This window comes from Cetorhinus maximus, chromosome 9, assembly GCF_964194155.1.
Source record: "Cetorhinus maximus chromosome 9, sCetMax3.hap1.1, whole genome shotgun sequence".
Taxonomy (NCBI): domain Eukaryota; kingdom Metazoa; phylum Chordata; class Chondrichthyes; order Lamniformes; family Cetorhinidae; genus Cetorhinus; species Cetorhinus maximus.
In genome coordinates, this window is record NC_135887.1 from 83,934,243 (window position 1) to 83,960,494 (window position 26,252).

Here is a 26,252-nt window from a genome sequence, read left to right on the forward strand (position 1 = left end):
TCCCTGCTTCAATATGTTTTCTTGGAATGTCTGGCAAGCTGACCTCGTCCTCTACTGTTAATACTGATGCAAAGTAATCGTTTAGCATGTCCACCATTTCTTTATTTTCTCTGACAACATCATCATTATCAGTTTTCAAGGGGCCCACATTGCTCCTGACCACCCTACTTTTCCTAAAAAAATATATTTTTAAATTCCTCAAAGATTTCCCCCGACCATGGTTGACAGAGCCCTTGACCATGTCCATTGTATTTCACGCACATCTGCTATCGCCCCTTCCCAACCTTCTCAGAATCACAATAGTGCTTCTGATAAATCTTCCTTTCTCCTCAACCAAGGATTTCCCTCCCCCACACCCATCACACCCCTGAACCCAACACAGTGATTGACAGGGCCCACAACCATGTCTGTCCTATTTTCTGCACTTCTGCTTTCACCCATTCCTCTCCCTCACAGAACTATGATAGGGTTTCCTTGTCCTCACCTTCTATCTCACCAGCTTCCATATTCAACAAATCATCCTTCACCATATCTGCCACTTGCAGAGAGATACCATCACCAAATACATCTTCCTCTCCTCGTCTAGCAGCGTTCCTAAGGAACCATTCCCTCCCACTCTAGTCACCCCCAACACCCCCTTCCTTTTCTATAACACCTTTCCATGCAAGTACAGGAGATGCAACACCTACCCTTTCCTCCTTCCTCACCATCCAAGGCCCGAGACACTCCTTTCAAGTGAAACAGCATTTTACTTCTTGTTCTTTCAATTTAATGTACTAACTTAATTGCTAACAATATAGTCCCTTCTACACTGGGGGGACCAAATACAGACTGGATGGCCACTTTGCAGAACAGCTCCATTCAGTCCATAAAGCGTGACACGGAGCTTTCTGTTATCTGCCATTTTAATTCTTCACTTTGCTCCCATTCTGACCATTTTGTCCTTGTAAGCTCCAGGAATGCCACCTTGTCTTTCAACTGAACACTTCACAGCCTTTTGGATTTGTAGTAATTATGGCTTTATTTAGCCTGTAATATACCTTTAAGAATAATACGCGTTAGGAAGATCACATGATCTGTAGTAACCAATAGTGGAGAAGCGTGGGCTACCTCAGCAGTCGGTGTAGAGGTAGAGGTGGAGTTGAAAGCACACATGTAGTTGCTGCTGAGTATATTGTAAATAAACTTAACGTTTCCACCCAAGAAGTATCTGCAGATCAACTCTATCATTAACAGTACAACTCGGCCACCCTACAACAGGAGTCAACATTGAGTTTGACAATTTTAGGTCATAACTTATGCCCCCATTTTGTTTTGTGTTTCTTTACTGGTTTGTTTTATTACTCTTGTTTCTCTCATCTCCTTTACTTTGCATTCAGAAAGCTGTTAGCCTGCCATTCCTCCACTGGACACATCTTTTTGTTTCTTTACTTGTTCCATTACAGCCCCCTTTGTCCTTGCACCATAAAATCTTTTGCTATTTAATTTTCCTTCCCTAGACCCTAACACAGATCTTCCCTTTTTTTCTTCTTCCCACCCTCCCTTTTTCTGTCAATCAAAACCTACTACATTTCCAAATTTTCACAGTTCTGCTGAAAGGTCACAGACCTGAAATGTTAACTCTGTTTCTCTTTCCACAGACACTGCCAGACGTGCCAAGTAATTCCACCCAATGAAAAAACAGTAAAAACTGGGAAATAAGAGTACTGGTCCGAACTGTTTTTCCTGCATTTTCTGTTCATAAGTCATTTCTTTTTTTCAAACCAAACCATGCCAATGGGACAAAGGGACACAGGTTTAAACTGTGACCATTTAAGAACATAAGAAATGGCAACAAGATTAGGTTATTCAGCCCTTTGACCCTGCTCCACTATTCAATAAGATCATGGCTGATCTGCTTGTGGCCTTAACTCCATTTTCTTCACCTGAACCCTCATATTCTTTGACTCTCTTGTAGATCAAAAATCTGTCTAATTCAGCCTTGAATACATCCAATGACCCAGCCTCCATTGCTCTCTGGGGTAGAGAATTCCAAAGATTAATAGCCTCTGAGAGAAGGAATACCTTCTCATCTCCATCATAAATGGAAGACACCTTATTCTGAAACTGTGCTCCCTAGCTTCATACTCCCCCATGAGGGGAAACATCCTCTCAGCATCTACTCTGCCAAGGCCACTCAGAGTCTTACTTGTTTCAATAAGATCACCTTCCATTATTCTATAAAACCAATGACTACAGGCCCATTCTGTTCAACCTTTCCTTGTAAGGCAACCCTTTCATCCTAGGAATCAAGCGAATGAATCTTCACTGAACTGCCTCCAATGCCAGCATATTTCTCCTTAAATATAGAGACCAAAACCATGCACAGTTGGTATGGTCTCACCAATGCCTTGTGACATTGTAGCAAGACTTCCCTGCCTTTATACTCCATCCTCCTTGCAATAAAGTCCAACATTCCATTTGTCTTCCTAATTACTGCTGTGCCTGCATGTTAACTTGTTCTGATTCATGTATGAGGATACTCGGACCCTTTCTGTACTGCAGCTTTCTGCAGTCTCTCTCCATTAAAATAACATTCTGCTTTTCCAATCTTCCCACCAAAGGGAAGAACTTCACATTTTCCCACATTAGTCCATCTGCCAATTTTGTACCCACTCACTTAACCTATCTATATCCCTTTGCAGTCTCTTAGTGCCCTCTTCACAACTTGCTTTCCTATCTATCTTTGTATTGTAGCCAAATGTGTTGATAATACAGTCTGTTCCTTCATCCAAGTCATTAATATAGGCCGTAAATAGTTGAGGCCTCAGAACTGATCCCTGTGACATTCTACTAGTTACAGGCTGCCAACATAAATGACCAATTTACCCCAACTTTCAACTAGTTAGTCACGGATGATGCTTCCTTCTCATCAAGCCTTTCTTTCTCAATGGAATATACCTTTGTTGAGAGTTATGAAATGTCTCCTTAAATTTCTGCAGCTGCTTATCTGCTGTCTTACCTTCTAACTTATTTCCCAGTCCACTGTAGCCAACTCCATCTGGGTCAACTAATGGAGGTGAAAACCCAAGACTTAATTAAGAAACAACTGGATTCTGTGAATGGTCTTAGTGCATAAGCTAAGATGGAGTGCACCATCCTCATTTGCATTTATCCTGAGATGTACAATAACCAAAGGCAGAACAATTGGAGGTAAGCATGATCTGGGCCTATAAATGACATGAAGAAATCTATCTTTGAAAAATTGAAAGAGACAGAATTTTTAATTTGAAGGACTTTTCGTAAAATGTTTAATCATCTCTTGACCAATTCTTTCAGTGACGGATGTAATGTTTGAATAACTGGAACTTGCATTACACACATTCCTTGTTAGCAGCTGTATTCAGCGGGAGGGGTTCATATAACCACTAAGAATTGCCAGTGTTCTAAAGGCCATTTAGCAAGACATAATTTCTCTCCTTGTAAAGGAGTCTCCGTAGTCTCTGAAGTCCATCACATTTCTTTTTAAATATTCTTACGACACAGTGTTCAATACAATGAGTAACAGCTACACCTAAGCTGATGATTAGTTCACTGAGTCATTGAAACACAGACGTACCTCTAACTTAATTAATTTCACTTATCAAGATTCCCTCATGCCAGTGACCCCAAAGTACACCAAAATTCATTATTAGTTTTGCATTATGAGGTATTAATCTTGCATCAGTTTAAGTCTTCCATACAGAAGCTGAGGATGTTTTTTTTGCCAGGAGTTTCTTCAAGCCCAGTCTGTCCACCACTTGAGCACAGCTGAATATCTGGGGTGGATTCCCCACATCTCTCATTCCTGGAATCTTATAAAAGAAACAGAAAATGCTGGAAACACACTGCTATTGTGGGAGGAGGTGAATAATTATCTTGAACTGTAGTCCTTTACCCCCCACTAAATTAATGACTCAGGTTTATACAGCATCTTAAATACAGTAAAACATTCCAAGACACTTCACAGGAGTGTTATCAAATAAAATCTGACACCTAGCCACATAAGAAATTATGAGGGAAAATGACAAAAGCTTGGTGAAAGAGGCAGATTTTAAGTGTCTTAAAGGAGGGGAGAGAGAGGTTTAAGGAGAGAATTCCAGAGCTTCAGGCCTTGGCAGATATGGCCATGGCTGCCATTGGAGGAGCGATTAAAATTGAGGATGTTCAAGAGGCTAGAATTGGAGGAGCACAGCGAACTTGGAGAGTTAATTGTAAGGCTGGAGGATGATAATAGAGAAGGACAAGACTATCCAGGTATTTCAAAACAAGGTTGAGAATTTTTTAAAAGAGATATTGCCACATCGGAAGCCAATGTCACTCAGCAAGCATAAGGTTAATAGGTGAACAGGACATGGTGTGAGTAAAGATATGGGCAGCAGATTTTTGGATGAGTTGAAATTTCCAGATGGTGCAGGGTGAGAGGCCAGTCAGCAGAGAATTAGAATAGTTAAGTCTAAAGATAACCAAGACATGGATGAGGGTGTCAGCAGCAAATAAGCTGAGTAAGGAGCAGAGAGAGACGATGTTGCAGAAGTGGAAGTAGGCGGTCTTGGATGATGGCTAAGAGCTGGGATCGGAATCTCAGTGTCAATTTAGCCATCAAGGTTGCCAATGGTGTGGCTTAGCCCCAGCCAGGGAGACTGATTTGGTGGCAAGGGAACAGAGTTTGTGGCAAGGACCAAAGATGATGGTTTCGGTCTTCCTGATAATTAATTGGAGGAAATTTCTGCTCATCCATACTGGATATTGGACAAGCAGCCTGACAGTTTAGAGATAGTGGAGGGGTCAAGCGAGGTCAAGGTTAGGTAATGCTGGATGTCATCAGGTATATGAGTGGCCACTTGATAAGGTCAGCAATGGGGTTAGCAATGAGGCAGTCTGTTGACATCTGTAGTTTAGGCTTACACATGAATATTCTCCTGAGTGACGCACTGAGGGCTGAGACCACTTTTGGAGTCAAATCTCTGAAAGTGTTTTCTCTGTGGGGTGTTGGCAGAACTGCATTATGGGGCAGAGCCACTTTTCTGTCTTCATCCTATCCCCAGAATAAGTGTTTCCCAACTGGTTGCACACACAACAGACATCTGACTTGAAAACAGGAGACAGTAAGAAAAGGTTATGGATAAGAATAAACAATACAGGGAGGATAGGAGAGTGTAATCCAATTTGCTGCATCACACAACAACCAGCCAAATGCAATAAAAGCCAGCTGCAACGATTTAACTGAAGCTTGGGATGCTTGGAGCTGAATCGACAGTTTGAACTAACTGGCAGCTCTGCACCAGAGACTTGCCAAATAGAAGTTGCTGCTAGCGGTGGTCTTCCTACACTTCTGCTGGCTGAAGCTGTAATATTACATGTAGTGAGAACTGGGATCACAGGGCAGCTCCAGTCTGGGAGACAAGAATGTGACAGAACAACACAGAACTCCAAACACTACCCATATGCCCTGCTGCACTGTAAGTACACAGGAAAGAAGATCTGGGTAAATGTTGGCAACTCAATTAGTTATATTTCCACTGGGTGTTAAAGTTGGAAGTTGTGCAATAGGGAGGAGAAGTGATCGAAAGCCAAGGTAAAATGTGGTATCAGAACCTGTTTCCAGGTTTTAACTTATTCTGCTGTTTTCCAAACACAGTGCTCAATTGCTTCTAAATATTGAATATAGAAAACAATGTAAAATCAGAAGGAAATAGTACATACCTGTTTGTTAATGATATGTCACAGTTAAGTAGTGGGTTTATCTGCTTGGTGAAATATAATGACAAGTAGGTAATACCTCGGGTGTTTAATACTCGTACATGTGAACAATACAATAACTGTGAGCATGTAATATTGATACAGGGCTACAGTTTGATGTGTTGGGAGTTATGTGTGCATGATGTGATTCATTGATGCATATAACACTAATACCAGTGCTTTATGTGTGGGCATGAATGATACCAATGATGTGTGTGTGTGTTTAACTGATACCAGTACATTACATGGTGTGTTAGGTCAATAAAGAATTGATTACATGTGGGGACACAGATCATGTTCAGGGAACATGCTGTTGTGTAAGCCAGTAGATGATTGTATAGGACACCTCTGCATTGTGGCCCTTTGTGGCAGTAGAAAAAGTCATGTTGAGCATTGTTTAATGAGTATGATTACTGTGTTAATTAAATGGTTCTGCATGCAATGTGCTGTGTTACTACTGTTATATGCCAGATAGTGCTATATTGAGATGTACATTGTAAAGGTTTTGCTCTATTAATATCCAATGTGTGTTGTACCATTCTATGGTTTATGAGAGGGTCGTAAGCATGTCAAGCTCTACTCAAAAGACTCCATCTTACAAACACACTGTTACAGACAAGGTGAGAGAGAACTACTGAAACCCTTGTTCCCTTTCCAACTGCCCATAATCAGTAAGCTTTTGATAGGAAAATGTGTGTTTGTTTTTTAACCCCTGAGTGTGTGGACAATTTGAATAACCAGCAACAAACTTTTCACGGGTTTAATTAAAGATGATTGTTTATTTAAACACTCACCCTGAAATCTAATGCCTTACTGGCCCTGTCGCCCCCTGTGGATTTTTTGGGACTTCCTCAGTCTTCTGCAACTGTGCAGAAGTTTACTTCTTCCTCTCAGTTTCTCCATCTCTGTAGACTGCTCTGGACCCTCTGGAAAAAATACTGTGCTTCCTACTAAGTCATTGCCCAGCAATAGGTTGAACCCCTGCATGGGTAAATTCAAAATGACCTTGACTGTCACTACACCAGTGACCAACTTACTCTGTGGATAAATTTTAAATACGGGAACCCTCAAGCATTTGCCAGCCAGCAGATTTTACCAGTACTGGTATATCTGTTCTGCTTTCGGGTGGCATCTCTGCAATCTTTACTACAAGTAATGTTTGAAGACAACTGTTATCCCTGAAGATGGTTATCTCTTTTCCTGGTGCCTAAGATACTTTTTGCAATAAGCTATTGTAGATGACTTGGTCCTCCCCTGTTATATTTGAGCACAGGGCTTACCGCTTTCCTGGCTATAGACACTGTTCTGACTGCAGCGCCCCTGTTGTTTTTTTGGAATGCCAACAATCTGGTCTTAAATGCCCAAACTTTCCATACTGGAAACACACTGGACATGCCCCTGCTGGTTTATTATCTTGGTTCTTGCTTTTAAAAGTTGGAGACTGATCTCTGTTTCCTTCCCTATTCTCTGTTTCTCTCAAGCCCGTTCTTGCTTTATCTACGTCCATCCTATCTCTCCCTTGCTGATAAGAATTATTAGACCCAAGTTTATTTTGAGTTAGAGGTCTGTGCATTAATTCATAGTCGTCTGCTAAGATAGCTGCTTTCCTGGCTTTTGAAGCTCTTTGTTCCTCTACATGGGTTTTTATGGACAGGGGTGTGAATTTTTGAATTCCTCAAGATGAATCGCACCTTTGAGGTTTTCGCCTGTGGGATCTATCTTGAGCATCCGTCTCCATTGGTTGAAAGTAAGTTGTTTAGCCCTTTCAAACTCGATGAAGATTTGCTCAGGTTGAGAAATTTAGAATTTTTGGCAGTATGCCTTTTGTAGTAGCTTGTACATGCTCAGGGTGGGAGTTTTGGTCATTTGGGTAATCTGAAGAAATTTACTTAGACAAAGAGAATAAACTTTTTGGGCTTTTCCCATTAATCGGCTTTGCAGTAGAATGTTCTAAGCCTTTGCTGGCCGCTTTGACCTCATTGCAAGGTTTTCAAATGAGATTTTCTTTTAAAGTTTCAACATCCTCCTCATTAAACCTTGGTACCAATTGTGAATACATTCTGACAGAATTGCTCTCTTACTGCCTGTAATCAGTTGTGTTTTGTATGAAAGAGGTCTGACTTTTCTTACCCTTGTAGTGTGTATTCCAATTAAATAATGCAGCAGCAAGCTTTTGTGAGTTTAAAATAAAGAGGGTTATTTACTCTCATAATCGTATCACAAATTAATACAACGTCAAACACTCAGCCTCATGTATGCGCACACAAAGATTGAATACAGATTAAGATAGTGCACTTAAACAGATGTACAATTTCCAGTCTCCCAGGTGGCAGGCCTGTGGCTTCCTGATGCAATTTGATGATTTAAACTTGAAGAGAGGATCTTGTAAAGTGATGGATTCGGAGCAGATTGCACAGTTTCTTGTAGTCGAATATCTAGGAGGATGGTTCTCAGCTGAACATTGAACCTGCTTAAGTACCTGAACTGCTTGATGACTTGCAGCTAGTTTCAGAGTCTGGTTCTCAGGCTAGCTGATGGCTGATGGTTCTGATGGATCTGCTGGGTCCTGCGGTTATAAAGGTGCAGTCCCTGAAAATAGTTTCAATCACATGACTGCTGGGTTAACATTTCTGTAGCCCACACAGTCTAGTTTGGATTGGAGGTTGGGGGGGGCATCATGATAAAATGGGAAGTTGATAGTGGCCATTGAGTTTCGATCTTGTTTTTGTCCAGGCAGCCTGGAAACTCCACAGTCTTTAGGTTTTGGACCATCCTTAAATAATGAGATTTGTGAATTCTACAAATGCAGAAAAGATTCATGAAAATGGTTCCAGGGATGGGGACCTTCAGTTATGAAGATAGATTGGAAAAATTAGGACTGTTTTCCTTGGAGAAAAGAAGGCTAAGAGGAGATTTGATAGAGGTATTCAAAGACATGAGGGGTTTGCACGAGCAGAAAGGGAGGAACTGTTCCTACTCATGAACAGATCAAGAACAAGAGGGCACAGATTTAAAGCAATTGTTAAAAGAAGCAAAAGCAACATGAGAAAAAAAATTTTTACGCAACAAGTTAAGTGGTTAAGGTCTGGAATGCACGGCCTGAGAGTGTGGTGGAGACAGATTCAAGTGAAACATTCAAAAAGGAATTAGACTTATCTGAAAAGGAAGAATGTGTAAGGTTATGGTGAGAAAGAAGGAGAATGCTGAATTTGGAGAGCTGGTACAGACACGATGGACCGAATGGCCTCCCTCTGCACTGTAACAATTCTGTGATTCTGTTAAACAACTGTGAGGTACCCTCATCTATGTTCAAATTTAATTAGATATTCACCAGAGATTTGATACTGTTTGTAATCTGAATGCCCAAAAGTCACATGATTTGCAGCAGCCATCTTAACAGCTTGTTTGTGTCCAATTTTTAAAAGTATTGACTGAAACTTCATAATTTGGAAAGCCTTTATTGGGCAATGGCATTTAAGAACTCAAAGCTCTGTCCTGAGAGTGGGTCATTTGCCTCACTGGTGGCACCTCCAATGGGTACAACCTTTCTCTGCTCAATTCAAGAACAAAAACAAAAATACCTGGAAAAACTCAGCAGGTCTGACAGCATCTGCAGAGAGGGATACAGTTGATGTTTTGAGTCCATATGACCCTTCATCAGAACTAAGACATATAGAAATGAGATGAAATATAAGCTGGTTGAGGGGGGTGGTACAGGTAGAGCTCGATAGGGGGCCAGTGATAGGTGGAGGCCAAGAAGAGACTGCCAAAGATGTCATAGACAAAAGGACAAAGGGGTGTTGATGGTGGTGATATTATCTAAAGGATGTGCTAATGGGGACATTATGGGAAGCAAGCTAGTGGCAGATGGCCCTAGTGTGGGTGGGGGGAAGGGATCGAAATGAGCTAAAAGGTGGAGATGAAACAATAGATCAAAATAAATTTAAAAATAGGAGGGAAAAGAAAAAAATATAGTGTAAAAAAATGATAAATTATTGGAAAAATGGGGATCGGAAAGTGGGTGGGGATGGAGGAGAGAGTTCATGATCTGAAACTGTTGAACTCAATATGAAGTCCGGAAGGCTGTAAAGTGCCTAGTCGGAAGATGAGGTGCTGTTCCTCCAGTTTGCATTAAGCTTCACTGGAACATTGCAGCAGGCCAAGGACGGAAATGTGGGCATGAGAGCAGGGTGGTGTGTTGAAATGGCAAGTGACAGGGAGGTCTGGGTCATGCTTGCGGACAAACCAAAGGTGTTCTGCAAAGCGGTCACCCAGTCTGCGTTTGGTCTCTCCAATGTAGAGGAAACCGCATTGGGAGCAGCGACTGCTGTAGACTAAATTGAGGGAAGTGCAAGTGAAGTGCTGCTTCACTTGAAAGGAATGTTTGGGCCCTTGGATGGTGAGGAGGGGGGAAGTAAAGGGGTAGGTGTTGCACCTTCTGCGGTTGCATGGGAAGGTGCCATGGGAGGGGGTTGAGGTGTAGGGGGTGATGGAGGAGTGGACCAGGGTGTCCCGGAGGGAACGATCCCTACGGAAAGCCACCAGGGGGGGTGAAGGGAAGATGTGTTTGATAGTGGCATCATGCTGGAGTTGGCGGAAATGGCGGAGGATGATCCTTTGAACGCGGAGGCGGGTGGGGTGATAAGTGAGGACAAGGGGGACCCTATCATGGTTCTGGGAGGGAGAGGAAGGTGTGAGGGTGGATGCACGGAAGATGGGCCGGACACGGTTGAGGGCCCTGTCAACCACCATGGGTGGAAAACCTCGGTTAAGGAAGAAGGAAAACATGTCAGAGGAATTGTTTTTGAAAGTGGCATCATCAGAACAGATGCAACGGAGGCGAAGGAACTGAGAGAATGGAATGGAGTCCTTACAGGAAGCGGGGTGTGAGGAGCTGTAGTCGAGGTAGCTGTGGGAGTCGGTAGGCTTGTAATGAATATTGGTGGACAGTCTATCACCAGAAATTGAGACAGAGAGGTCAAGGAAGGGAAGGGAAGTGACAGTGATGGACCATGTGAAAATGATGGAAGGGTAGAAATTGAAAGCAAAATTAATACATTTTTCCAGATCCAGATGAGAGCATGAAGCAGCACCGAAGCAGTCATCGATGTACCGGAGAAAGAGTTGTGGGAGGGGGTCGGAGTAGGACTGGAACAAGGAATGTTCCACATACCCCATAAAGAGACAGGCATAACTGGGGCCCATGTGGGCACCCATAGCCACACCTTTTATTTGGAGGAAGTGAGACGAGTTTAAGGAGAAATTGTTCAGTGAGAGAACAAGTTCAGCCAGACGGAGGAGAGTAGTGATGGATCGGGATTGTTCGGGCCTCTGTTCGAGGAAGAAGCGGAGAGCCCTCAGACCATCCCGGTGGGGGATGGAGGTGTATAGGGATTGGACGTCCATGGTGAAGAGGAGGTGGTTGGGGCCAGGGAACTGGAAATTGTTTATATGATGTAGGGCGTGAGAGGAATCGCGGATGTAGGTGGGAAGAGACTGAACAAGGGGAGAGAGAATGGAGTCAAGATAGCAAGAAATGAGTTCCATGGGGCAGGAACAAGTTGACACGATCGGTTTGCCCGGACAGTCCTGTTTGTGGATTTTGGGTAGGAGGTAGAAGCGGGCCGTCTGAAGTTGGGAGACTATGAGGTTGGAAGCTGTGGAGGGAAGATCTCCAGAGGAGATGAGGTCAGTGACAGTCCTGGAAACAATGGCTTGATGTTCAGTGGTGGGGTCATGGTCCAGGGGGAGGTAGGAGGATGTGTCTGCGAGTTGACGCTCAGCCTCTGCAAGGTAGAGGTCAGTGCGCCAGACAACAACAGCACCACCCTTGTCAGCAGGTTTGATGACAAAGTCAAGGTTGGACCTGAGAGAACGGAGTGCAGCAAGTTCAGAAAGAGACAGGTTAGAGTGGGTGAGAGGAGCAGAGAAATTGAGACGACTGATGTCATGCCGACAGTTCTCAATGAAAAGATCAAGAGCAGGTAAAAATCCAGAGGGTGGAGTCCAGGTGAAGGGAGAATATTGGAGGCAGGTAAAAGGATCCGTTGAACGGGGAGAGGACTCCTACCCAAAGAAACGTGCACAGAGACGAAGGTGGCGGAAGAAGAGTTCAGCATCGTGTCAAGCCCAAAATTCATTGAGGTGAGGGCGTAAGGGTATGAAACTGAGTCCTTTGCTGAGTACAGAACGTTCAGCATCAGAGAGGGGAAGGTCAGAGGGTATGGTGAATACACGGCCGGGGCTGGGATTGGAAGACGGGATGGGGACAGAGGGATGGGCAGGGGTTGAGGGTCTGGGATGGGCATTGGTGTTGATGAATTGTTGGAGCTTGCATTCCTTTGCATCTGAAAGAAAGAGACAAAGTTTCTTGTTGGGCTGCTCAATTCAAGTTCCTAGTCAGCTTGTGCCTGTATGTCCCTTTCCTGTTTTTCCCCCTCAAAAGCCCTTTGTCTCTCCCATTCATGGAATTCTCTCTCCTCCTTTCTTGCCTGTCTTTCTCTATCTTTTCCTTGCAATTCTCTTTCCACTTTCCCTGCTTGAAACTCTAGCTCTAGTTTTCCGCTCTTCCAGGTGAATCTTTTGCCAAGGCCTGTTTTAGGTTTCATATCTTGGGCCTGTTCTGGTTCTGGGGTGAGGGAGAAATGCTCGGCCAGCACTTTTAACACCTCAGGCTTCTTGGCCGATTGCCTCATACGAACTTCCGCCTGTTTAGCTACTGCTCTCAGCTGTTCAATTGTTAAAGTTGTTAGCTTATGTCAAGCTAAATCACCCTGTTCTATAAATTATTTCACATTAAAGTCGGATATTCTACTTTATAGTGTTAATATATGTGAAGCCTGCTGCTGTAGGCCTTTTTTAAAGAAGACAATTTTAGCTATTGAACTTTTCCCTATTGTTGTTGACTTATTCATTTAAGGTCAAATTCAGCATATTTAGTCCAATTGGTTCAGATCCCGAATGCAGCCCCAATTTCTGTTATGGACAGGGTGGATTTTTACCTGCTCTTGATCTTTTCATTGAGAACTGTCAGCGTGACATCAGTCGTCTCAATTTCTCTGCTCCTCTCACCCACTCTAACCTTCTTCCCAACTGGCTGTAGTCAGTAAGCTTTTGAGAGGATGATATGTATTTGTTTTTTTAGCCCTTTTGTGTGTGGACAATTCGTATAACCAGCCACAATCCTTTTCTGGGTTTAAATAGAGAAAGATGATTATTATTTATTTAAGCACTCACCCTGAAATCTAGCACTGCGGCATCCACTCACACAAGCATAAACACAAACACACTCAAGGAAAGTGCAGTTGAGGAGAATGGTGCACTTCTACAAGTTCTCAACAAAAAGAATAGTTCATAATTCACATGATTGTCTTGTTCTGGAAAACACACATTGCAGGCCTGATGAAAAGACATCTTCACTCCTGAAGTGAAGTTTGGGTGACTTCAACGGCCAATGTCTTATGCCAAAATCGTTTTCAGTATTCTTTCAAAGAGATGGTCTTTCTGCAGGTCACAAAGCTTGTTGCTTGTAGTCTCGGTACCAGGAGGTTGGTTTGCTGTATTGGTGGACCCAAAAAGGAATAGGCTTGGAGACCTTGCGATGTTATAGCCTCCGGTTCTTAAGGCATAGATGTTATTCCACTTTCAGCCCTTTCTCTCTTTCTGCAGACAGAATTTAAAGATTAAAAGGAAACAAACATGGCTGTCCTACCATGTGACTTCCCACAGTTCCTTTTCTGAATACGGTGGTGATCTTAGGTTGATGAGCCACATCCTGATATATTGTTTTAAGACATTCATCCTGAGGAGGTTAAGACAATCACCTCCTTTGTTTCAAAAACACCCATTCAATTCAGAAATGTCTCCTAATGGGTCAGAAATGTCTAATTCACACCATTTCGTCTGGGATGTACCCTTTTGTCTCTTAGACAGTGAGTCAGTTTTTTTTTTGTTGTTTGAAAAATATAATTTATTCATAAAATATCTGGAAGAACATTCCAAAACATTTCAAAATCACCATCCCAAAAGTACAATCAGATTCAACTTTTACACATGGATCACAAGGTGCACCAATACAATCAATGAATATTACAATCATTTCAATACAGTCAATGCAGACAATCAGACAATGGTATTGGAGTTATCAACATACATCATGTTGCACTCTGAGGTGCTTCAATACAATTATAATACAATTAGGATTCAACGCATATATTCATTTTGAGCTGTACAGCCCAAGGGGCTCTCAACAGTTCCCAGCCCCTCGGTGCACTGTGGCAGAAATGTCTTAGACAGCGACCTTTCCCCATTGCGCCTTTGCGGCAGCTGCCCCAAGCTTTAATGCGTCCCTCAGCACGTAGTCCTGGACCTTGGAATGTGCAAGTCTGCAACACTCAGTCGGGGACAACTCTTTGCACTGGAAGACCAACACGTTTCGGGCAGACTAAAGAGCGTCTTTCACCGAGTTGATGAACCTCCAGCTGCAGTTGATGTTTGTTTCGGTGTGTGTCCCTGGGAACAGCCCGTAGAGCACAGAGTCCTGTGTCACGGAGCTGCTCGGGATGAACCTCGACAGAAACCACTGCATCTCTCTCCAGACCTTCTTTGCAAAGGCACAATCCACAAGGAGGTGAACAACGGTCTCGTCCCCACCACAGCCACCTCGAGGGCAACGTGCAGAGGGCATGACACTCCTGGCGTGTTGGAAGGATCTGACGGGGAGGGCCTTTCTCACCACCAGCCAAGCTACGTCTTGGTGTTTGTTGGAAAGTTCTGGCGATGAGGCATTCTGCCAAATGACTTTGACAGTCTGCTCGGGGAACCATCCCACAGGATCCACCCTCTCCTTTTCCTGCAGGACCTTTAGGATGTTACATGCCGACCACTGCCTGATGGATTTGTGGTCAAAGGTGTTTCTCTGCATAAATTTTTCCACGAGGGACAGGTGGTCCAACTACTTGGAGTGTTCCGCGGCAGTGTGACCAGACCCATCCTTCGCAACACCGGGGACAGGTAGAACCTCAGCACGTAGTGACACTTGGTGTTTGCGTACTGAGGGTCTACGCACAGCTTGATGCAGCCGCACACAAAGGTGGTCATCAGTATGAGGGCGATGTTGGGCACGTTTTTTCCCCCCCTTATCTTGAGGCTTGTACATCGCGTCCCTGCGGAAACTATCCATTTTCGATCTCCAGATAAAGTGAAAGCTGGCTCGGGAACAACAGCGAGAGTGCCTCACACCTGATGACCAGGTTCTTACCTGCAATGGAGAGGGAGCGTTGCTCCCACATGCCCAGTTTTCTTTGCACCATAGACACTCGCTCCTTCCAGTTTCTAACGCATGCTCCAGTCCCTCCGAACCATATCCCCAGCACCTTCAGGCTGTCAGCCCTGACGGTGAAGGGGACAAAGGATCGGTCAGCCCAGTTCCCAAAGAACATGGCCTCGCTCTTCCCACGATTTACCTTGGCTCCTGAGGCCAGTTCGAACTGGTCGCAGATGTGGATCAGTCTGCGCACCGATAGCAGATCCGAGCAGAAGACGGCGACATCATCCATGTACAGGGAGGCTTTGACCTGAGTGCCTTCACTGCCTGGGATTGTCACTCCTCTTATGCCCGGATCCTTCCTGATGGACTCAGCAAAGGGTTCTATGCAACACACAAACAGGACAGGGGAGAGAGGGCAGCCCTGCCTGACTCCAGATTTAATAGGAAAGCTATCTGATTCCCACCCATTGATTGAGACTGCGCTACTGATGTTAGTGTAGAGCAGTTGGATCCAATTGCGAATTCCCTCCCCAAACCCCATTTTGGAGAGCACATCCACCATGTAGGTGTGTGATATCCTGTCAAAGGCCTTCTCCTGATCCAGGCTGATGAGACAGGTGTCCACGCCCCTGTCCTGCACATAGGCAATCGTATCCCTGAGCAGCACGAGGCTGTCAGAGATCTTCCTGCCCGGCACAGCGCAGGTCTGGTCAGGGTGGACCACCAATTCCAGAGCGGACTTTACCCGGCTGGCGATGACGTTGTACAGAATCTTATAGTCCACATTCAAAAGTGAAATGGGTCGCCGATTTTTAATTTCCTCCCTTTCCCCCTTGTGCTTGTAGATGAGGGTGATGATGCCTTTCCTCATGGATTCTGACATGCTGCTGGCCAGAAGCATATTCTCGTACACTTCTAGCAGGTCTGGGCCCATCCAGTCCCACAGAGCCGAATACAACTCCGCCGGCAAGCCGTCACTTCCGGGAGTTTTACTCTTCTCGAAGGACTCAAGGGCCTTAGTCAGTTCGTCAGGAGTTAGCGGTTTGTCCAGGCTCTCCCATGTACTGTCGTTTAAGACCTCCGTGATAGAGGACAGGAAGGACTGGGAGGCCGTGCTGTCTGTGGGCTTCACGTCATACAATCCGGCATAAAAGGGTTTGCTGATCCTCAAAATGTCAGACTGCGATGACTTTACTGAGCCGTCTTCTTCCTTCAGGCTGCTGATCACAGAGATCTCTCCATGTACCTTTTGGAAGAAGAAACATGAGCACATCTCATCCTGCTCCACGGAGCGGACTCTGGAACGGAAGATGATCTTGGAGGCCTCCAAGGCAAAGAGCGAGACTTGCTGGCTCTTCACCTCTTGGAGTTCCTCCTTGACATCGACCCCCATCGACTGTAGCCGGAGCAGGTTCTGCATGTTTTTCTGGAGTCAGGACATTTCCCTCTGTTCCTTTCTAGCTTTCTGGGCACCTTTGAGGATGAAAAACCTCTTGATGTTTTCCTTGATCGCTTCCCACCAGTATGTCAGGGACTCAAAGAGGGGTTTCACGGTTCTCCAACCTTTGTAATCCCTCTTGAGCTTTTCAATGTTCTCTGGGGTCAGCAGTTGTACATTTAGCTTCCATGCCCCCCTGCCCACCCTCTGGTGTTCCTCGAAGTGACAGTCAGCCAGTAGGAGGCAGTGGTCAGAGAAGAACACCGGCTTGACATCGGTGGATCTGACTGCGAACGCACGGGACACAAACAGGAAGTCTATCCTGAAACGGATGGACCAGCCTGGCCGCAACCAGGTGTATCTACACTGCGCTCCGTCTGCAGGGTTTCTGAAGACGTCGTGCAGCTTGGCATCCTTTACTGTTTCCATCAGGGATCTGGACGTAGCGTCCAATCTGCTGTTGGACTTGCTGGATCGTCCAGCCGTATCGATGATGCAGTTGAAGTCACCGCCCAGAATGACCAGCCTGAAGGTCGCCAGCTGCAGTGGGAGCTGCTGAAAAACCGCCAGCCGCTCGCTCTTTGTGCTGGGGCGGACACGGTAATTAACCGGAGTGAAGCATTCTTGTACATTACGTCTGCTACGAGGAGGCGCCCGCCCACCACCTCCTTAACCTCGGAGATGGTGAAGTTGCCTCCCCACAGCAGAATACCCAGGCCAGAGGAACGAGAGTCGTTTCCTCCCGACCAGATCGATGGCCCATGGGACCACCATCGTGACCATTGCCTGTAGGAGCTGAGGTGCGGTATCGCACACTCCTGCAGAAACAACAGGTCAGCTTTGACCTTGGCAAGGTAGTCCAAGGTCGCAACACATCGCGTAGTAGATTTAATGCTACGCACATTTATGGATTCAATCTTTACACCCATTTTAAAGCATTTAGTCTCTTACCAAACCTGTTGTCTCTGAGAGTTCCAGAACTTTGGTCTGCTCCTGCATACCCAGAGTGTTCACAAATTGCCTCACTTTGGATGGGCTGAGGAAACTGTCCTGAACCTCCCCATTGGCAATGTTCTGCTCAGGTGGCATCTGGGGGTTCGTGCAGAGAATGGGATTTTAAATGTCCTCTGTTGGAGAAGTCTCTCCGATCCTCTCCCCCTCTGGGGCGTTGCTGCTCCCGGCTTCCTGGAGCTGGGGTGCGCTGAGCGCTTCACTGCTCCCAGATTCCTGGGGCTGGGGTGTGCTGGCCTCTTCGGGTTGTGGGCAAAGTTGGGGTCCGCTGGTCTCCTCATTGTCTCCAATGTTCTGGAGCTCGGGTATCTCGTCCTCCAACTCACTAGAGCTTTGCCACTTCTTCTGTAGATGCCGCCCTTTCCCTTCTTCGTCCGAAGAGCAACTGCCCTTGTCATCCGTGTCGGATGGGAGACGCCTCTTGCCACTTGTCTGGGAAGTGGCTTGGTCCCTTCTTAGCCCCTTCTTCCTTTTGGCTCTCTTCACCAGCTGCCACTCCCCCTGCTGATTTTCCGCTGCTGCCTCCTCCTCCATTGATTCGCTCTCCTGAGGAGTGGGAGGTTCAGGGGACAGCGCTGTTGATTGGCTGTCTGCTGCCTCAATCTTTTCCTCCACCTTGTCTCTCTCTGTGTCCTCCTTTGTCCCGTTGTTCTCACTGGGGGCCTTAGTGGTTGGAGTGTTGCAAGTGTCCTTGGTAGTAGTGACACGAAGACGCATTTCCTCTGCTTCCCCCTCGTTGGCTTTGGCTGCCTGTGCATAAGTGAGGCAGCGTTTGGGGCAGTTCCTGTAGAGGTGGCCTGCCTCGCCACACAGGTTGCAGCACTTAGTCTGTTTGCAGTCCTTTGTCTGGTGCCCTTCCTGTTTGCAGCTCTTGTAGAGGGCGGTGCTGCAGTTGGCCACCACATGACCAGACTTGCTGCATGAGCGACAAAGTTTGGGCTGCCCAGCGTAGACAAGGTAGCCACGGCTTCCCCCGATGCGAAGCTGGAAGGAGGGTGGAAGATGGTTCCCTTACCATCGGTCTTGAGCGTGACCTTAACCTGGCATTTGCATGTCCAAATCCCGAAGGCGTCTCTAACCTCGGTGCAGCTCCCAGCCTTGTCGACGTACCTGGCGAGAAAGGTGAACACGTCGGTGACAGGGTCGTAGGGGTTGTAGAGATGCACAGTCACCACACGGTCCCATTGCCACGGCCGAGCAAAGAGCGGCTCCACCATTAGGATCTTCATCTCCGGCTGGTCTCTCTTCTCCTCGAACACCTTCAGGAACTTGACGCAAGCTGCCACACGCTTGAAAGTCATGTCGAAACATCCAGCGCTGGGGAAATCTTGCAGGGAGTAGATCTCCTCCGCTTCAAATCCACACGCCTTCAAAAGGATCTGCTTGATGAAGAAGGCCCGATCCATGGGAGCCCCTCCTTTGCTGTCCTTCACCGTCACCCGAACGGTGTTACGTACCCCATGATATGGGGCTCGACTGGTTATAGCCATCGCTTCACGACTACGCTTGATCTTAGCCAAAAGGCTGAGAAGCAATCAGTTTTTGAATACACAAGCCAGGTCAGCTGACCTTCAGCAGCCATCTTTGCAGCAGCATATTGTTAGTTTTAGAAAAAGTTCACTTTAGAGTCCACGTTGAATAAAATTCACATCTTAAAAGTTAGAAATATGATATGTCTTTATGAGGCAAAATAACACATTTCACTCTGAAGCGGATCTTCTTTTACTGCATATGACAGTATTCATTTGTGCAATAGAGGAGCCCTGATTTGAATACTGACCTATTCTGAATTAGCAGATCTCAGCTAGAGTAGTATTTGGGTCATTACAATTGGCCACAGCGCTATCCAGAGAAGGGATAATCAGCCAAGATTCCCATTATCCAAATATGCAATTGAAAATGTAAATTAAGTGAACATTAAGTGACAAGGACAGGTTTGGGCTCAGTTTTGATGCCCCATTCCAGTTCAGGTTTTTCCAACACTTTTACTTTTGCAACAAAATCATCAGTTTCCAGAAGTAAACACAGTCTCTTGGACGTGCTTCCAGTACATGTGATGTGTATGGTTTAAATATCCAGGTTTAACAATTCACTTCACTTCATGTCAATCACTGGAGAATATGTGGACTATCACCAACTTCTTCTCCCCTCCCTAATTAAGGGAAAGCACCATGTCGACAAGCCAATGCAAACAGTTTAAAACTACAGGGTCAGATTTGTTTCTAGATTAAGTGTTATTGGTGTCATCTGCAGCTTAGTTGGTAGCACCATCACCTCTGAGTCAGAAGCGTGTGGGCCGAAGTCCCACTCCAAGGGTGGAATTTTCTGTCGCTGCTGGAGTCGGGGGTGTTCGGCAGCGTGAGCGGACGATATAGTGAGAAGGCCAAAATTCGTCTTCACGACGTAATGAAACCAGTTTGCAATCATCTGCTCTGCCCGTCAATGGTGGGCCTCATTTCCTGCTGTCGGACATCAGGAACCTCATTGTATTGCATCTGCATATCATTATAGGCCCATGCTAGATCATCCTCCCATGTCGGCAGGAAAGCTCGCCGGTGCAGAACACATCTTGACAAGTGTGACGTGCAGAATTTGGGACTTACCGTCAGGGCCTTGCTCACATCAAGGGCATCCGAGGAGCAGAAGATGCTGGAGCCTGACAGCAACAGGACCCTGGAGGAACACGCATGGCAGACTGGGCGGATGCTCATGGACATCACTCCATCGCGAAGCAGCTCATGGAAGTTGGAAAGTCACCATTGAGGGTCTGCTCACAACAGATGATGGACAAGGGGGTGGAGAGGAAGGTCCAGTTGTGTTTGGGAGAGGAAGAGGTACTGGGGGTGGAAGAGGAAGGTCTGGGATCAACTGGTAGGGGAAGGTGTGGTCAGGGAGGGTGAGGTTGGGAGGGGGAGGGACGAAGGTGTCGGGGGGCTGAGGTTGGGAGGGGGAGGGAGTATGGGGGGGAGGAGGGGATATTGGGAGAGAAGACAGCAACTGGGGAGGTAGGTATAAGGAGGAGGAAGGCATAAGGGAATGAGTTCGGAGGGGGGAAGGAGAATAGAGAGGGGAAGGAGTCCAGGGGGAGAATGGAATCTGGAGAGGGGAAGGAGTCCTGGGGGAGGAAGTAGTCTGGAGAGGGGAAGGAGTAAGGGTGGAGGAAGCAGTAAGATTGGAGGAAGGAGTTGGCAGTGGGGAAGGGGTAAGGCTGGAGGAAGAGATAAGGGTACAGGAAGGTGTCAGGAAGGGGGAAAGAGTAAGGCTGGAGGAAGGAGTTTGGAGACGGGAAGGAGTAAAAGTGGAGGAAGGAGTCAGGAAGGGGGAAGGACTAAGCAGTGGCGTGTAAAGCCCAGGGTGGGGAAGGGACTCCAAGGAGGGAAGGAGTCCGGAGTGGGGGAGGCCAGGTGAACGTGCAGGGGAGGGCTCGTTTGAGTATATGACTGTCTCCTGCAGAGCGAACTGAGGGTGTGCATGGTAAAACGGAATGGTGAGAATGACCGAGGGCAGAGTGAGGCATAGGGTGGCAGGGTTAGGGTGCAACGGTATCAATAGAAGGGACAGGAGGGTGGTTGGTGGGGACTCAGAGGCAGACATGCACCCTGGGGGTGGGAAGGGGAGGTTAATGTCGATGGGGATAGGATTTTTGAGATGAAAAGGAATGTACATGTTCACCTGGACGTCCCCGAAAGAAAAGGGTTGTGGCAGGTAGGTCACAGTGGGGAGGTGGACGGTGATCCCGGGGGGGTTCAATAATGATGGGGGAAAGGAAATGTGTGAAGTGGGGAGGGGAAAGTATGGCGGAGTGCAAGAAAAACTGAGGTACTACCATGCTTGCCAAATCGAAAGTGAAAGGAGAGTCCTGGTGGGCAAGATCAGGTGCTGCATGGGAGTGTGATCAGTGGGTGGGCGGAGATGCAGGTCAGCTCAGATGGACAAATGAAAGAGAACCCCAACAGGCAGCATTGAAAATACTCAGGACAGTGAGATGAGTGTGATACAGGAAGGATCAGCCTGTGTGGGAGAGCGCTTACACGAGGCTCCCAAAGACCCTGCCACACATACACTCTCCCTCCAGAATCACTCATGGTCCAGCTGCGTGCAGCTGAACTGCTATTAGGGCCAGTGGGGTGGTGGGAAATGCAGAGGCAGGACTTGTGAAGCCTGTCGATGAAGCTGAGAGACATCATTGCACATTATTTAGTGAAAGTCAATATATTTTCATGATTGTAAATTGACAAAATGTGTTCACCCGTGCAACAAACTGTGATCAGAATTTCTTAAATTTTGAATGCCTTAGACTTCTAGTTGCTGCCCTGACATCCGCAGCAGGGATGGAGACAGCTTGTTGCCTCTGATGACTTCGGCATGGGTCCTCTGGGGAGCCGAGGCCTTGCTCCAGCTTGCTTTGGCTTTCCTCCTGCGGGCCAGCTGCTCCCTCTGCAGTGACAGAGAATGAGGTTGAGGGGGTCACAGGCAAAGGGGACTTGTAGGGAGTGGACAGCCTCTGAGATTCCTGAGTGGATGACCCAGGAGTGTCCAGCTGACGCTCCTCCTCCCTTCGGGTGCCTGAGGGCCTCGGCCTGACTCCTTGAGGGGAAGGAGCACCTGGGAGGACATTAAAGTGCCCGCTAACATTGCCACTGCAGGATCTCACCCGTGGCTACCGCAATGGAGTGCAGATCTGCACACATTTTCACATTCTGGTGGACCAGGGTCTCCATGGTGCCCTCCATCCTCTCCATGGAGGCCTCCACATGCGCACATGTGGGCACCACTTCAACAGAGAGCAGGCGGACACAGCCCTCCAACTCGCATGTCACTCTGTTGAGGGCTTCCAACAGCTCTGCATGATGTTCCCCCATCTTCAGGATGAGTTGGATAGCCAAATCCAGAGGCTTGTCATCTGACTCAGACCTCACAGATGCCTCTTCCCCAGCAGTCCTCTGAGTGCCAGGGAGCTCAGCTGAACCTGCCTCCTCCTGCTGCAGACTCGTGTCCGTGCAGTGACCACTAAATTCTGAACACCAGCCGGCTCTAGATCTAGGTCCCACCGAAGTGTGTGTCTCTGTGCTGGTGGAGGGTGTGGGTAAGCACTGTGAAGAGTCTTTCAGGCTGCTTATTTCCAGCTCTTTAATGGAGGAGGTCTCCTCTTGGCTGGAGGTGAGGATGTGGATGAGCTGAGGGACTGGCTGGCTGAGGGTGTTGGTCACTTAGCAGAGCTCCCTGTGAACCAAAGTAGAGAAGTAGTGCATGGCAGCAAAGTCAAAAAGCAGGAGAGAGAGCACTCACAGTTGTGTTGAGAGAGGGATGATGTGGTGCAGGATCCTCATGTGGGTGTTCACCGCTGACGTCACCGTCACCGCAGGCACGGTCCACATCCTCACCAGTCAGTGCGATGGCACGCTCCTCAAAGTGAGTGAGGGGTCTAATGTGGGCCACTCCACTCCCGGTCTGAGACCTCTCCCTGCTATTGTGAGCCAGCTTCTCCTGCATGAAAACAGATGGAGTGTGAACAGGATGCATGGCACTACATGGAGTGTTTGTGTGGTGAGTGGAGTCATGGATGAGATGAGGACATGAGCTCGAGTGGATATGAGCCTGAGGAAGATGTGAGGGTGTGTGTGAGAGTTAGTGGTCTTGTCCTTTGAGGTGTGAGATCCCTGTGGATGTGTGATGGGTTTGTGAGTGTGTGAGTTGAGTGTGATGAGAAGAGTGACTTACCTTGGCGGAACAGTTGGGACCATTCATCCTGTTGCGGCACTGGGTGTCTGTCCCCTTTTGCAGGGCATTGGCGCTGACCACTGCTGCCACTGCCTCCCATGCTAGAATGCTGACCATGCTTGCTGGTCTTCGCCCAGAGTGGGGGTAGAAGACATCACAACGGGCCTCCATTGGTGTCCAAAAGGTGCTCGAGGGACACATCATTAAACTGGAGGGCTGCAGTCTTCTTGCCTTTCGGGGCCATGTCTTCTTTGCAGCAGTCATGGGCTGGAAGCACTGAGAGGTGTGTGCATGGCTGCACTTTAAATATGACACCGGGCGTGATGAAGCAGTGATGTGATGGCATGGCAGGCGAATGAGAGCCCGCCCAACATCAAAATGGCGTATTTTACGGGAATGCCTAATTAATGAGGGGGGATTGGGACGATATGGCGTGAAAATCTGCCATTGCAGCCAGCAGGTAAAACATCCTTTTTCCCACCCACTACCGCACTTAATGCAAATCTAGGACAATTCCGTCCTAAGCCTTGTCATAAAAATGTAGTCTGATGCTCCAGTGCAGCACTGAGGGAATGCTACACTCTCAGCAGTCCCACCTTTCAGATAAGACATTAAATCAAGACTCTGACTGCCCTCTCTGGTAGATGGAAAAGACACTGGCAGTATTTCAAGGAAGAGCAAGGGAGTTATCACTGGTGTCCTGGCCAATAGTGCAGAGGCTTAGTACCTGATCATGGCCAGCAATGGGTTTTAAGTTGTTTTAAGTATTTCCTCCGCTTTTAGAATAATTGTAAAAACTTAAAATTTGTGCAGCCCTGTCCCAGCCATAGTCAGTAATGTTATTTTTTCCCTTTGGACAGTGGGGATCAGATGAGGTGTGGACAGCAATAGGGAGCTGGGAATTGTCATGTGCATCTGAATGCATGTTCAACCATGAGTGGCTAAGACACAGCATTAACAGGACCAAAATGGCAGGTTGGGTGCCACATCAGCATTAGACAGTGAGTAATGTCAAGATCTATCTGCTCTGCCTGCTTCCCATGCATGATTGGCACGCCATGCTAACACTCTTCCAAGAATGGTGCAGGCCATGCAGAAGTGGATCAGCCCCCTCCAGGCTCCAATTTCACTGACACCAGCAGCACCGCAGAGCCCAATTTTGCAGCCAGAGTATATAATGATTTATTTTCCAAAAGCTAATTTGACAGTTGTAAACAAACGCCGTACCTCTCTGGATCTTGAAAGATGATGTACGTTGGCACTCTACCTCTGTTACTTTGTTACTTATATTAAGTCAGTGAGATGTGATTTTCTGAGTACATTGACCTGATGACATTGAAGTGTCAATAAATCATCTGCTTTATGCGTTACTATACAACCACTCCTGGAGACAGCAGAAACAGAACGTGAATTGTGCCCAAACACTGAATCCACAGCTGCAGACAATATTAAACCTTCCACCCACCCACCTAGAAAGTGAATCAGTTTAAGTTGGAGCTGTTTAATTATGTATCACATATTTGGTTAATCCATAATTATTCTGTTCTGGACATTAACAGACAGTTTGAGGAAAAAAGGGAAGAAGCAAGCCTGTTGGCAAATGACCAATTGTAATCTGTTACTGGAACTCAGTCGGTACGTGATTGCCTTCACCATAGCAGAAGTGCTAAGTGTAATACTACTTTCTGGATTCGCAAGTCTGCGTTCCATTTCAGTGCTCTTGTAACTACAGCAACTCTAGCTGGAAATGTCACTGTGGTCTCCAGGCCAAATACAGCCAAATAATCATTTCTTCCTCCCAGTGACTCTCATTTTTCTATTTGAAGTACAATTAAAATTTTTACATAATCATTCCAGAGCTGGTCAGGGTGAGTCACTTTCTTCATATCCTCACCCACACAATGTCCCATTCACCCATCAGCCCTGTGCTCCCTCACCTAGATTGGCTCCCACTACAGAAACACCACAATTTTAAAATTCTCATCCTGGTATTCAATTCTCTCCATAGCCTCACTCACCCCTTCCCATCTCTGTAATGTCCTCCAGTCTAACAAACCCCTGACATCTCTGTGCTCCTCCAATTCTGGCCTGGTACAATCCCAATTTCCTTATCTTCACCGTTGTCAGCAGTGTTGCCCTAAATTCTGGAATTCCCTTCATAAGCTGTTCCATCTGCCTATCTCTCTCTCTCCTCCTTTTAGACATTCCTCTTTGTCCAAGTTTTTGATAATCTGTCCTAATATTTGATTTGGTGTCAAATGTTGTCTAATAACACTCCTGTGAAGCATCTTGGGATGTTTTGCTAACTTAAAGGTACTATATAGATGCAAGATGTTGTTGTTAATTTGCATTTTGGACTAAGGCCATCAGGCAGGACACGATTAGAAATTTATTTTGGTCAATTTTCAGTGCACTGGGAGAGCTTACCAGAGAACCATAGGAAAGTTATGACGCAGAAAGAGGCCATTCAGCCCATTGTGTCTGTGTTGGCCAAAAAGAGAAAAAAGAAACTAGCCGCTCATTTTAATCCCACTTTCCAGCACTTGGTTAATAGCCTTGCCGGTTACAGCACTTCAGATGCAGATCCAAGTACCTTTTAAATGAGTTGAGTGTTCAGCCTCAAACACCAACTTTGGCAGTGAATTCCAGGCACCCACCACCCTCTGGGTGAAAATGTTTACCCTCATGTCCCCTCTAATCCTTCTATCAATCATCTTAAATCTATGCTCCCTGGTAATTGACCCCTCAGCTAGGGGAAATAAGTCTTTTCTGTCTACGTATCTAGGCCTCTCATAATTTTGGACACGTCAATTAGGTCACTCCTTAGCCTCCTCTGTTCTAAGGAAAACAACTCTAGCCTATCCAATCTCTCCTCATATCTGCAATTTTCAAGCCCTGACAGCATTCTTGTAAATCTCCTCTGTACTCTCTCCAGAGCAATTATGTCCTCCCTGTAATGCGGTGACCAGAACTGTAGAAAAAAAATTCCAGCTGTGGCCTATCCAGTGTTTTATACAGTTCCATCATTACATCCCTGCTTTTGTATTCAATACC

General features: G+C 46.5%; 1 protein-coding gene across 1 annotated transcript in view; it reads left to right on the forward strand.

Annotated features, from left to right (window-relative positions):
- The first annotated feature begins 5,461 nt into the window (after positions 1 to 5,461).
- The window catches only part of LOC144684763 (oxysterol-binding protein-related protein 8-like), a 222,066-nt gene continuing 201,275 nt past the window's right edge, over positions 5,462 to 26,252 (forward strand). The window contains exon 1 of the mRNA XM_078548957.1: positions 5,462 to 5,480. Coding sequence (XP_078405083.1) covers positions 5,466 to 5,480 — 15 coding nt within the window. The 5' untranslated portion in view covers positions 5,462 to 5,465. The remainder of the gene's footprint in view (positions 5,481 to 26,252) is intronic.